The sequence below is a fragment of the Nylanderia fulva genome, unplaced genomic scaffold (genome assembly GCF_048542155.1).
Source record: "Nylanderia fulva isolate GAGA-0341 unplaced genomic scaffold, ASM4854215v1 Scaffold20, whole genome shotgun sequence".
NCBI classification, from domain to species: domain Eukaryota; kingdom Metazoa; phylum Arthropoda; class Insecta; order Hymenoptera; family Formicidae; genus Nylanderia; species Nylanderia fulva.
Genome location: NW_028190264.1, coordinates 2,762,959 through 2,777,600, shown reverse-complemented (window position 1 = coordinate 2,777,600; position 14,642 = coordinate 2,762,959). Strand labels below are relative to the sequence as shown.

General features: G+C 33.7%; 1 protein-coding gene across 3 annotated transcripts in view; it reads right to left on the bottom strand.

Annotated features, from left to right (window-relative positions):
* Neto (Neuropilin and tolloid-like) overlaps nucleotides 1–14,642 on the bottom strand; it is a 113,744-nt gene that overhangs the window by 21,547 nt on the left and 77,555 nt on the right. For all 3 annotated transcript variants that reach the window (XM_029319908.2, XM_029319909.2, XM_085482367.1), the window contains 3 exons: nucleotides 4,495–4,755; nucleotides 2,230–2,387; nucleotides 940–1,186 (listed from right to left, as the gene is read on the bottom strand). In XM_029319908.2, the coding sequence (XP_029175741.2) occupies nucleotides 940–1,186; nucleotides 2,230–2,387; nucleotides 4,495–4,755 (666 nt within the window). The remainder of the gene's footprint in view (nucleotides 1–939; nucleotides 1,187–2,229; nucleotides 2,388–4,494; nucleotides 4,756–14,642) is intronic.

Sequence of the window (14,642 nt, the reverse complement as noted above, 5' to 3'; positions counted from 1 at the left end):
ATTATTAATTTTAGTCACTAGTTATTAAAATAGGAGAGTAGAAATAATCAACCAAACTAGCGTAAACGAAACATTACGCTAGTTTGGTTGATTATTTCTACTCTCCAATATATTATTCTTATTTAAAAGAATTCCCAATAAAATTTGCATTTTTAAGATTTTGCTATATGAAAATGTTACTTTATTATTTTATTATAGCTGTCGTATTATTTTTATAAAGAGTTGTTTTATATGATTTAATTAGAATAACGTATATATTATGTTTTATAAATATATCTAATAATTGCTGTTGAAAATTAATCAAATTATTAATTTTATAATTATTCATGTATATAAATAATTTTCTACGAGGTCTCAAGTAATTTATTATTAATGAGAAAATATTAACTTTTAATAACACAATAATTAGGCATAATATAAATTCATATTTTATAAAATTATTTCACTCCAACAATATTGGTAAGTTATTTACTCGATATTATATAGATTTAAATTTTAAATTTTGTAACAAAGAAAGTTAATTTAAACTTTTATTATACGGTATTTTATTATACTATTAAATTAAAATAATGCATGTAAAAAATGTAAAAGAAATAAAATAAAATAAAAATATAAAAAATTATTATATATATTATGTATAAAAAGGGGCTTACAATTACTACAAAAATGTACAATAAATATTAAATTCACGGTCAATTAATTATTAACTGCATTGAGTTATATTTTACATTTCTATGCTTTCAGCTTTTATATGCTTCAATATTTAATAATAAATTTTTAATAGTATTTATTTTAATTTGATATGTATTTTCTGACGTTTAATGATAAATAAAATTTAATGACAAATTCACAATTCGATACATCTTAAAGCTCATTATTTCAGAAACGCATTTAGCCGGAAATACATGCATCTATTATTGTGTGTTTGACAAAACTCACGTTTTTCACTACTCTCCTTGTCTCGAAAGGCAGTCATCACCGCTTCGAAAGAGCTGTTTATAGCTTTCGGCTCCACGTAAAACCTTAAATGAGCGATGGTGGCCGGAATGATGACGGTGTCGGCGATGCTTCCACAGAAATGCTTCTGCATCGAGGCCATATCTGTGTATTCTTTAAATATGTCGACAAAGTTGGCATCACACTCGTTCGGTCGCAGTAGCTTAAAGTCTGGGCACGTCAGCTGGATCTGAAAATTCCACGTGTTTTCACTTTTTCAAGTGCACGTGCACACGCGCACTTAACATACACAAATATATATATATATATACATTATATACGCTCATATGCATACAAACATGCGCATGCATAAACCATTGGATTTTGCTGCTCTTTGACCGAGGTCGAAGAAAAGACTAACGATTCAAAGAATTCCATGACGCAATTAAACAACGTACTCGTTATCATTGCAGAGTTCATCATTTTAAGCAAAAATAATTATTTTATTTCATAAATCTCGGTAATTATTTTTTGCATCAGAAATGATATATTATCGTAGGACAAAACAGTCGCGAATTTCAAAGCAGTATCAAAGTTGTTTTCAAAGCGAGTCGATAACCGCAAAAATGTGAAGTATCACGAAGAATTCTTAGGTATGTGTAATGTAGCGAGCTCGAGTCTCAAGTTTACAAAACTTCTCGACAATGTAGCTCGTAAAAAGTACGCGTGAGAATGTAGCTTCTTCACCACCTCGGATTTTGTCATGTTAGAAAAAAAGAAACTTTATACATAGTTCTGTAAGACGCTCTCGAGAAAAGTATTGGTTTCATTAATAAAAAAAATTTTAATAACGAAGTTTCGGAAACTAAAAGATTCTTCTGCGTTGGAGCAGATGCCGTTATCAGATGTAAATTTTGTAAAGAATATATCGTAAAGAGACAAAATATATTTCAACGTATGAAAACTGTTCTATGCGTTACGGCGACAAAGAGCGATTGTAAATCATTCGCGTTACTTTGAGCGAAACGTCATTTGAAATCACGTCGCTGCAGGCCAATAACAAACATTCGCATCAATTGAATACCGTAGCAAAGCGAAGTTGAATCAAATAAAGATCCTAACGTATTATACGATGGCAAAAAAAATATTGAGAGAAGCGTTATATATTGCACATTTTAATTTGTCGATATTAAACGCTTGACATCCGTGTAATAACATTTCTTCTTCAATTGAGAAATTAATAAAAATATATATTAACGAGACACGCACATACGCATGTAAATCATTCCTTACCTTCCATCCTTCTTTCACTTGAATAGTCCACATGCAATCCAATGCGATGCCCTCTTTCTCGGCCAGGATCTTCCTGTCTTTGACGTCGTCGCTATGAATTATCGCCTGCGCACCCGTCACGTTAACTATGCACGGTTCTGGTTCCGGTGGCACGCCCGCTGTGAATCACACCTATTACAGTTCTACACTTTCCCTAGGTTCACATGTACACGTTCGTATTGATAATTAAGATATATTCATGCCACTATATTATTATATCAACATACTACAGATTATTCGATATTAAAATGTAATAAACTATGTAGCACAATTAAAAAAGATATTGAGCTTTGGAAGACGATAATATGTAATAAAAAATTACGTTTCTTAATATTTCGTAATATATTGTTTTATAATATTTTTTACCGCGCATTATAAAAACTATATTATATTTTTGTTTCTTATTTTTATTTATTAATTTTATAGCAATTATTTAAGGCGTTTAGATGATTTTTGTCATAAATAATAAATGAAAATTATTTTACCGCACATACGCTGTGTTATCGATCTGATAGCTATTATAATATTTTTCGCGCGCATGCTCGACAAGTAGTAATAGATAGTTATGGTACGGCAGCCTTAGTCTCCTGATCACGATTGAACATATAATCAAAGATATCTTTACATACAAAAATCATTACAACGTGATATTAAATGCATTAATAAACCAAAAATTCATTCACAGATTCTAGCGAAAGCGTAATCATTTTTTATTGCAAAATGTTATTAAAACAAGTAATATTTAAATGTAACAATAAATAATTTATAATGGAAATTAATTAAATAAATTGTAGAATAAATTAGGCAGTTTAAAATTAACGACGATATTAAAAGTCTGAAAATAATTGGACATTAAAAATCATAAAACTATAAAGTATTGTTAACAAGTCTGTTCTATTCTTAATTTATTTATCGCAGTTGCGATATTATATCGCGTTATTTTTTCACTTAGCAATTTTCTATCATTCAAAAATACATAAAAAATAAAACATAGTATTGATTTTCGATACATGTTTCATCAATTTTTCATAATTAAAAATTTTGTGTAAATATTTATTAATAAAAGCACGATAATGATAATATTAAAAGAAGAGCATTCCCAATTCAAAATGTTTCAATATTGAGATCATCAATATTGTGATGCATCAATATTGAAATGTTATGACGAATGAATTAATCAACTGCGATAAAAATTTCAGTATTTGGACTAACTAGCCGCGCCCGTTTTTACTATCTGAGCAGTATATCGATCTAAGACTCTTCCGGTTAAAACCAGACCTCTCGCATTTGTATTCCGTGTATTCATAAACCTTCCTCTTCGCTCTCCTGCTTGACTATGAATTAATTTTGGTCTCGGTCGCGATTGCACAGCTCTTACTGTCGCGAGCCATCTATTTCCGAAGTGTCTCGTAATTTTCTGAACAAGAAGACAGACGACGAAGACTCGAATACTCACAATCAGTACATCCCCGAATCATTTCATTGTCATCACGTTCATTACTTTAACTCCAATTATTTGTCTCGCTATAACACGACCGCGATGAGAAACTGCATTCACTCAGTTTAACTCGATTTTAATTATAAACAATTATAAAAACAAATATGTATTAATGTTAAAAAAATTGACGCGTTTCTATTTTATACTTTTTCCTTTCCTACATTACAAGCATATTATTCTTAGTTTTTTTATTACGTGTAAATCATTATTTTTCTACGTTTCTAGACTTTTAATTGCATAAATAGCGTAATCTGCACAATGCGGGAAAGGAAGTATCAGTTATGTTTTCATTTGGCATTAATTATGGTGTAATTACGAGTTAGATATTAATTTCACATAAAAAAGCAAATTATTTTTAATCGCGAAAACAATTTAAAACGCTCACTAAAATATTTTCTAGAATTTAAACGTTGTTGTTTAAACAACGCAATATCCCAGACAACATGTCTAAAATTGGCGCATAAGACATCTTTAAGATGTCATTAAGACGTCTTTTGAACATCATGTCATAAGATTTCTTAAAGATATCTTAAAGACTACTTAAAGATGTCTTATGCGTCACTTTTAAACATGGTGTTATCTGGGATGTTATTTCTATTTACTTGTGGCTATTAAGATTTAGAAATTATAAATTTCCGCTTGAGATTAAACTCTAATAATTCAGATAATCGAAAAGGTTTTCACGAGGTATACATACATATAAAAACTTTGTTGATTCTGAAACTTACGATGGGTTGGTCTCGGTATTATGTTCCACACTGCCTTGAAGCCTTTGCCCTCAATGTTCTCATCGCTGTGGAATCGTAACCAGAGGAATCGTGTCTTCGACGTGATCTCGGGAGGAAAATTCGTTCCGCAGAATTTGCCGAGGGAATTAGAGTAACCGTACTGACCATCAAGTACTTCAAGGTAATCAAAACGACAATCCGGACTGTCTTCCAGGTTGAATTCGTCCCGGAAGTCAAGCTTCAGCAACATACCTTTGTCGGCTGAAACGAGAGAAGCCAAAAACAGTGAGTCATTAGCGAATACATGTATGTATATTAAATAGACAAGATTTTTATACAGATAAAGTGCGATATAAATATAATCCGTGACTAAAATATAGTAATATTATAAAATGATGGATTAGTAAATCGATAAAAAAACCATGAAAAATAATTTATTTTTAATGAGCTAATATATAAAATTAATAAATGCTTCATCAGGATATATAGTTTTTTTAAGATATTGTATTTAAAACATGCGCGGAGATCAAATGTAGGACGAGCAAGCAGATTGATTTCATTGACTGATTTGAAATAACGATGTAATTGTTAATGCATATTTATTTAAATAACTACGATCGGTCAACCAATAATTGCGATTAATGTATAGATACGGCGAGTATTTTGCACTCAATGAGTCAATAATTATGCATTTAATCTGATATTGTAATCCGATCTGTGCGGGACCAGACATTGTGCTCGGATATTATGTCCTCATCTCACGCTATGCAATTTATTTCATTTCACGAGCAATGAAATTAATACAAAAACATGTTTTAATTACAATACGAAATTCTTATTCCAGCTTTTCTCCGAATTATGCACGAAGCAATAAAATTCGTCGAGTGTATATTTCTCCTTCTGTTCCTGCAAACTTTGCAACGCAAACGTCTTTTAAAGTCGGACGAGTTACTCGACAAATATTCCAATGTCGTTAGCCTCAGAAATCAGACTGGCTCATAGCCAAATTGTTCGTCAGGAGCTACGACACGAGGCTGTGTTGTTTTCTCGTTGGTTACCGCGTTAGAACCATAGCAGCTCGGTGTGGTAGCGCTTACAAAGCATTTTTCCGTGTAATATAATACCAGCGTCAGGAGAAACGCTTGAAACATAGTTTTCGAAATACTGTATAGCGAGGTGAAGGAGATGAACGGGAGAAGATAGGAGTGGCGAATAAATTCCTATTAAACCCAACCCAGACACCAATCATTTCACCGTGATCGCTTTTTTTTTCTTTCTTCGAATTATTCTTTCTATTTGATTATTTTATATTGCACATCCATCTTCTCATTATTCATCACGAGCGGAGAATAATCAAAAGTAGGTTGTCTGTTATCGCCGACGTGCGCCACAACTAGAAGATATAGTTCTCAAAAAGTTGGGGGGTGAAACGTGTCGCCGACACGTTCCAGTAAATTTCGCGGCACGATTCGGTAATAAGATCGTAGAGATGCAAACGCGACTTCACTTTCTCCACACGTACGAAACTTATCCGAGAATTATTCAGACGAGACCGATCGTTAGGATACACTCTATCTTCCGGTTCTGGTTAGATATCTCGAGTCTCCGCGCATATCCATGTATTTGTAGGTCCGATCGCATCTATGTGCCGGAGTAGATGTGTGCGTGTGTGTGTGTGTGTATGTGTGCGTGAATGCGTGTACGCGTGCGTACACAACCGTTTATGGACTACCAGTCTACTTGACTATGCGCATTTAGACGTCACCCTGGGCAACCACAGGATTATCCTATTATTCCCTTAACACACCCTTACGTGTCTTCATACTGAAGATCGCTATTGGCGGATGTATGATTTCATTGTGATGCAGCGATAAAAAGTGTTCTACTTGATATCGTTCTGCTAATATTTTTTATTATCGACATGTCTTTAATAAAATAATTGCAATCGAATATTTGCGTCCGGCTTTTGTTCGATTTTTTTTTACGATTTAATCGCGGTACGCAGATAATGTATTAATACACAGTGAAGGAACCATTGACTCTTTATCATATAGCAATTGTCGATATATTTATCCTTGGGCACGAATATAGTTTCCAATGCTTTTTCAAAAATAGCCCGTCTATTCTAGATGCCAGGATCGCGCCAAGAATGGCGTATGCGATTATGGAGGCTTATTGCCTAATGGCATTGAGTAAAATTATAAGTATTTGACGATTCAGAAATGCCACATCCATCAAAAGTTTTCAGAAGTGATTTCAATTGATGCGTTATTTAAAAACAATTTAATTTACTTCTGAAAATTGATGATGTACGCGAATACTGAGTTATTTTTATGTTAAGCATTCTCTTTTGTGAATAAATTTCCGTTGAAATAATTTATGATCAACAAAATTCTCAGAAGAAAGATTGCAAATGCCAAATTCCGAAAGTCATTAATAATAAAATAAATATAGTTTGCCATGCATATTTGATTAGTTGTTGAAAGTGCTAATATTTCCTAGAGATCGTTCTCTTAAGAAAAATACGTCATAGTTCTATAATTCTATACAATAGAAAAATAATAAAAACTAAAAATCAATGTATTATATTTCAATAAAGCGTTATTATGAATTTTCGCAAAACTACTCAAAAACGTTTTATATTTTTTGAGAAGTCTTTTTATATCAAATAATTTGATTTGTCAAAATATCGCGAGACTCCTCGCTTTCATTGTGCTTTGAAAGCATATAATCATCGTATTGAAGCTTTTTTATGAATGAAAATTTGGCTAGCTCCCACCGTGAAGAAGCCCACGCGTCATATGATTACTCGCCAAGGACGCACGTGCGATCACGTACATATACATATATTAACTCCACTTTGTCGTTCAAAACTCGACTCTGAAGAATAAAAAAATTACGACGTCGAGGCCATGCCGAAAATATAGCCTCGTTTACGGGCGCCACAAAAATTGTCGCATATCTTGGCAACCGGATATTCTCGCTTACGCGCATTGCATTCGAATGACGACAGATTTCTCCTGGACTTCCTTTGGCAGAGTTGCGCACTCTAAAGCAACAAGAACCGGGAGAAAGAAGAGAGAAATACACAGCGAGCATCGGCGCTCTCGGAGCAAAAAAACATGATAAAGTTTCTTCTGAGATCTTGCCTGCTGTTGCATAGAGAAATATTCAATCGCGAGTTTTTTCCTTTTCTTAAAGAAGATGTAAAATTGTGCTTTCATGTAATACGTAATAGCGTATTGCGCGCGACAACTGAGAAATGCGTAGCATATATTTGCCTTTTTATATTGAAAAATGAGACATACATAGGTATATCGATATCTTAATAAAAAAAGTAATATTGAATTTTATTTATTTAATCTTGATAAGCACACACTGTTTTTTTCAACTTTTCCATAGTGTTCTAGATTTTCTTTTTAAATTGAATGCTATTTTGTCTGTATTAAAACACTCTTGTCAACATAAACTTTTAAATTTATCTCTGTCACATTAATTTTTCTGTATATCATTCTAATAAATTATGAAAAGAATTAAGGTCAGAACTTCCCATGAATAATAGAATAGCGATCATTCGATGATTGATTTCTCGTAATTTCACAGTTGCATGATCGAGCCGAGACATCGTTACGTTGACACAAGTTCATAATCTGAATTTTCTTTTGCTCAATAATATCTGATTCTAGTTTGTTTGTTGGGGCGTCACGTCGCAGCGCAAAGTCTTGTATTGTGAAATCATCGTGAGTGTCTTCCTAATGTTTCCGCGAACCCAGAATAATTTCTGTCATTTAGAGGAAATCCTCTGATCCGCCGAAATCCTGACTATAGAGTTCCATACGCACACATTTCTGCTTCACGCTGCCGCGGTTAGATGCTACACAGCATGTTTGCGCTGAGTGTTTCATAGCACATATGCACGCGTGTGTGTCCATGTGTGCGTACATACGATCTCACACTCGAGTTCATACCCGTCCCAACCTCCGGATTATGCCACTTTCCCGTGACTATCGTTATACAGTAGCTCTTCCGGTAAAGAGCGGCGTCGTCTCTCCTTCCGACGAGACTATCGAATTTTCCGTGGCGCCTCAATGAACACCCTGTGGAATGCCAAAGGACGTACTTTACATTGCGCGCCGCAATTAATATTGCGAAAATTGGATTGAATGCGACCTGGGAAAATATCGTAAAACGATCGCATTAGTTTCACGTATACGTCGTTAAAAAGTACAGGATTGTAGCAAGTATTTTTTTTCTCCAGTTCGCATAATTGGATGACACAATGGTATGGTTTTACGTAAATCATACACGAATATGCGCAGCATAACAATGATATATATTGAGTGCAAAGAAAATATAAATACGAATAAAAATACGAACATATACATAAAGCGCAAAGAGAGAACAAATAATATAATTAAAAGAAACTAAAATTTAAATGTCTTAACCAATGTCAATCTAGGATACTTCGGGATATTACAAAATTTTGGTAAAAATTTAATTGGCTGTTGAAATTAGATAAACGAATTTTTAAAAAAATGTTACCATAAAAATAAAATAATTTTACTTGCAAAGAAAATTTAATTAAAAAGCCTTGTAGTGGCAAATACCGTCGAATTGCATAGCTGCTCTCTTTCTTCTTCTCTATCTGTCTCTCTCTCTTTGTGAGGTGCACACAATAAAGCACAAATAAAATAGTTTTACGTCTAAAATAAAATATAGAAAAAAAAGATAGAGAAAGCCGCTCGCTTCGAGCAATCCTTTTTTTTCTGCCGATTGCCGAGGTACGTGGTCCTCGTAGTAACGATCGACGCCTCCCTTTGGGAGGCTATCGAATTTTCCATAGAGTTCCGCCGAATAAGGGTGAGTCTCGCATGGTTGCCGGAAGTTGCACGAGCTTAACTGTTCTGTTCTAGAAACTCCTGGAAAATGGTACATTCTCGTACCACATTTCCTCGTCTGGACGGGATGTTTATTGCTAGCATGCTCCTGCGTTAGGTAATGCACGCGGATTTTTCGTCAGGATTTAAAGGAGGTGAGCAACCTAAAAAGGCGAGAAGAAAAAAAGAAACGCTCGACGGTGATATATTCGTGTTTTATGAAACGGAAATAAAGTGCTGCAGGTTAGCTTGACACGATTTTTGTCAACGTTATATTAAACCGCAGAAGAAGATTATTGTGATCAAACAATAACTACAGATAATTCATTAATAATCAACGCATCTAAATATCGTTAATTTAGCATGCATCCAGTATTTTCGCATAAATTTATTTTAAAATCAATTTCTTTTTACCCTGGTAGAAATTGCTTTGCCGGTGCCACGACACTTGCTAGCACCATGCAAGTTTGCCACACTACAGCCTGGATTTGACCAGACTTCTAATGCGGCCCATATTTGCGCCACGTCAATTGCTGTCGAGATTTTAATTGATTTTCACATTTAATGTATATCTTTTGTCATACATATATCTCTTGTTTTTTGGATCCTTTCCTTTGCCTGGATTTTTTGCATGCAGGGAAATTGTTAAACGAGTATTTAGGCGTCTACGCAGAAATTTGTGCGCATATATATAAATATATTGTTAAACGGAATTCTTCCGGGCCTTGTTTATTAACAAATAAATTTTTTTCTGTCGTAAATAATCTAAAAGTAAGTAACCATACTCATAATTTTTGGCACCAAACACAGGGACAACTGTAATAATAACTACAATTTTATCGGACATTAGAGACTTTAAGAAACTGGTCGAGAATAAGAAAAATTATACAAGAGAACAATTATAGAAAAAAATACAATATTAAAACATTAATTTAATTAAATAAATAACAAATAACAGTATTTTGAGTCAATTCAATTTCCAAAATTTTTCACTAGAATTGTATAGTTATGTTTGATATATTTATTTAGCATAGAGTTATAAATAAAAATGGAGCTAAATGATAAAAAATTGATCATATAAACTAAAGACTTAATAATTTATGAGAAAAATTAAATTTTTTAATCTTTTATTAAATAACAAATTATCTTCAAAATTTAGAAAAATAGAAAGCACATTTTGTTGTTTTATGATTTAAAATATGAAATATAAATATGTTTATAACTCATATATAAACAAAATTATTATTCTCAATAACTCGCATAAAAACTGTACTTTAACACTTTTATACAAATATACTTTTACTGCATTATATAGAATTAAATTATAAAAAAAATTGTTAAATTAACAATTTTTTTAACTTTGCATATATATATATATATATATATATATTGATATTAAAATTTCTTATGCATTAAATATTAAACAAAACAATGTATGAAAGAAACAAGAAAATAGAATACTAAAGAGTATTAAATATGTAAAATTTAAAAAATTGGAGTGCTTTGTGCTCACAAAATCATTTTCCTCGAAGGATCTCTTAAGAGCACTTTAGTTAATTGAGTAGAAGAAAAGAAATAATAATTTGAAATGTCTTTACAAAGTTGTAACCCTTTCCCATTTCTCTCGCGTAAAATAACTTTACTGACATTTCGGTTATTATGTGACCTCTTTTATATCTTTCCAACAAAATAAATTATTATACATAATTTCCCATTGCTATAAGTTGCATTTTCCGCTCCAAATATATCGGAACACACGAGATGATACAGAAGAGATTCAATATATTATACATTAAACTGGCAGACAGGACGTTATAATAAATTGCTGATGGGCATAAATTATTTCAATGTTCAAATAATTAATATGCGCAAAGAAACAACAGATCGAATACAGCATTTAAATGCTCGTGAATTTCAATAATTGCCTTCTACTACACACAATATATAATTATTAAATAAATATAATTAATTATAAAAATACAGCAAAATGTTAAAAAAAATTATAAAATTATACTAATAAATTTCTGAACTCTAATGCACATATAAATTCAATAAAATTTATATTTTATTGAATTTATATAGCTATACAATTTAAAAATTTTGTTATCTTTACAATTAAAATGTTTTCTTTAATTTTATATGTTACAAAAAAAGAAATCATTTGTTCAATATTTGCAAATGTATATTTTTATAAATATAACAGCATTAACAGCCATGTATGATGTATTATATTGCATTAATATATATTATATATGTGTGTGTGTATGTGTAAGTTTTTCAATAGAATGACTATGACATAGAAACTGCTTTCCGTCCGCCCTTCTGTAGCCTGTACAATGCATCTCGAACCGATTTCCTGGCTATCATCCAATAATCGAAGTACCCAATAATCCAGAAGTGGCCGGACTTCCGATGGCAATGGATATCGCAAATTTCTTTCATACCATCCCGCAGAGGCATGCTCTATAATAACCGCCAAATAAAACGATTCTCACATTTGCTATAAGATATAATATATTTATCCCATCTTTGTGCCAAAACCAACGAATCACTGATTAACGGAGTATAAACAAACGCGATAATTTTCAAGTTATATATTTGCAATCGCGGTAGAAATCTTATGACGGTCCCCAATATTTCCCGAGCTCCCCTTATTTTATAGCCGCGCCGTGGTTTACCATCTCACCAACGAATCGAATCAGATCGTGGTTAAACACGTGGGCCAACGCGCGGTTGAACACCATCCGCCCACCATCAAGCACGTACATAACTGTTCGCCAACACACGTTCGCGCTCTCCCACACCGGGATGATATCCGTTCCCGAAGTGATTCATAGGGGTTGAGGCACGAGACGACGCGTCACGTTGGTCGGTCAGCAAGTACAATGGCCAACGGTTATGGTAGTGACCGGAGGGACGGATCGAAGGGATGATCGGTTTCTTCGGGAAGAAACTAACTAGCCCGCAGCCAAGGCAAACCCTGTTCCCTCTGTTTGTCGACGATCCGTCGATAGATATACGAGTTAAGATGAACGCGTCTATCTCAGCGCGATGGTTTCGTAGTTTTGGACAAACTTTAGTTTAATTGCCTTTTCCGCTGAGATTATTCTGGATAGTTTCTTTTGTGCTACTTGCTTGTCTAAAGATCGAAAGTTTGCTTATGCTATAGTATGTACACTTTTAACAATTTCCTAGGTTAATTGTATTTCGTAGATTTATTTTACCCGTAGAAACTTGTAGTATGTATTTTTAATGGAAAAGTTTTATGAGAGAAGAGAGTGGCACATACATATATGTGTATATCTTATAAAACTTACCGGTTTATCAGAACGGTCAGAGAGCGGCTTATCTATAAAATTGTTATTCACACGTGAAATCCCTTATGCTAAGAGACTTTCGATTTAACCGTAGATTAAATTTAACCACCGTGAATTCTAGAAACTTCGTTTAAAGTTTAACCCCGTTTAATACCGGGCTTTACCTATCTTAATCGCTATCTACATTTAAATCTGCAATTTTAAATGCTTTGCGAAGACTTACTGGAGAATGTGGCTTGGAAAAGACAGCTCCGATAGTGGATGTTAATTGCAAAGAATAAAACAATCAAGAATTATTTAAACAGACTTGTAATGACTATGACTTCAATAGTGACTGCATAATGACTTCATCTTCCTTCCTTTAATTCACGTATCTTCAGAATTCCCTTCAAATATTATAACAAAATAAATAATGATAATTTCAAAATGTCAACTGGTTACATATTCATCATTTATAATGTTAAATTATTATCACCATCAATTTTATTGTTTCAAATTTCATTTTTCAAATCCTTCTGAAAAATCCTCTTTCAAGTGAAAAAGCTGGATTTGCTTTGCGTTTTGCGAACTAATTATTGAAAATGTTGCAGTGAAATTAATCAAACGTTTTGTCCGATGAGAACGGGCCAATTTCGGCGGCGTTAATTGGCGGACAGGGACAGGTAAAACGTTCTACGGACGGTCGTTAATGTCGCCCCGCGTTCAAGGACAAGCGTGCATCGCCCACAACCGCAATTAATGGCCTCTGATGCAGCACGATGGCACTTTCGGTCTTAGGAGTATTTCGCTGTTCAACGAAACAGCGAGGATGGCAGGCAACCTCGCCTGGACTTGATTTACGTGCGATCACATTAAACGGTTCTTTGATAGCCCCTTACCTTCTGAGTGGTTGATAACTTGATTTGCTGCCCCACTTTGGAACTCAGCCACGACTCTTGCCCCATGCCCACCCTTATCGCCCCTTTATCCCCTTTCAACCCTCACCTTCGACGCCATGAAAATGCCCTGCTTCTTGCTTGGAACGCGGAGCGATCATTTTTTTTCTTCTTAACTGCCTTTCTCCCTGCCTTTTCCTTATACAATTTACGAATTACTTGAATAATTATATCAGTAACAGTAAAAAATAAGAGTGCATTATATAATGAATTCACTACCGCTTCGAGAACACATTTCTTTAAAACGTTTTCGTTCGTTAATTTTAAAAGTTAATTTCGTCTCAAGTATCCTAGATAGACGCATTACTTGGAAAATTGCATATTCACAAATATCTTATATGTATGAAATATAGTTCGTATAAGAAAAAATATACTTTTGATATGTGATTTTATTTAAACTGTAGATCGTATTATAAAAACCTGTAAATTATTTCTGATGTAATGTTAAAAACAACGATAGTATTTAATCTCAGAATGTTTAGATGTAGACACACTTGAGAAAATAAAACCAGTTATTTGAATTATTTCCTATTGCAAGTTTTTGAAAAGATCACAAACAGAAGTTTGTAAAAAAGTAACGTCTACAAGTTGTACTTTTTTGCGGGACAGCTAATGAGAAATGACGCAAGTTTCATCCAAGAGGAGCGGGAACTTCTTGTCATATTTCTTCGTCGGAAAAGTAGAAAAAGTGACAGCCGAATGGAAAAAAGCGTGCTGTCGCCGGCGCGGTTTAAATTGAACTTGCGAACAGAGGACGACGAATCGGAGGTTACAGGTAACAAGACTGGTGGAAAAGTAGAATAAGAAGAACACGCGCGAAGAGAAGAGAAGCAGTGGCCGTGAAGAAAGACACCCGGATGTATAACTGCGAACCAACAGGTTAACTTGGAGTCGCGACTGAACTTTCCGATCGATCTTAACGAAGTGTCGACCGTAACTTTGGTCGTTTACCGCGAACTTCCATGAACTTCGACTGCAGTCCGCAGAATGTACGATCTGGGACCACGAGGCGGTCTTTG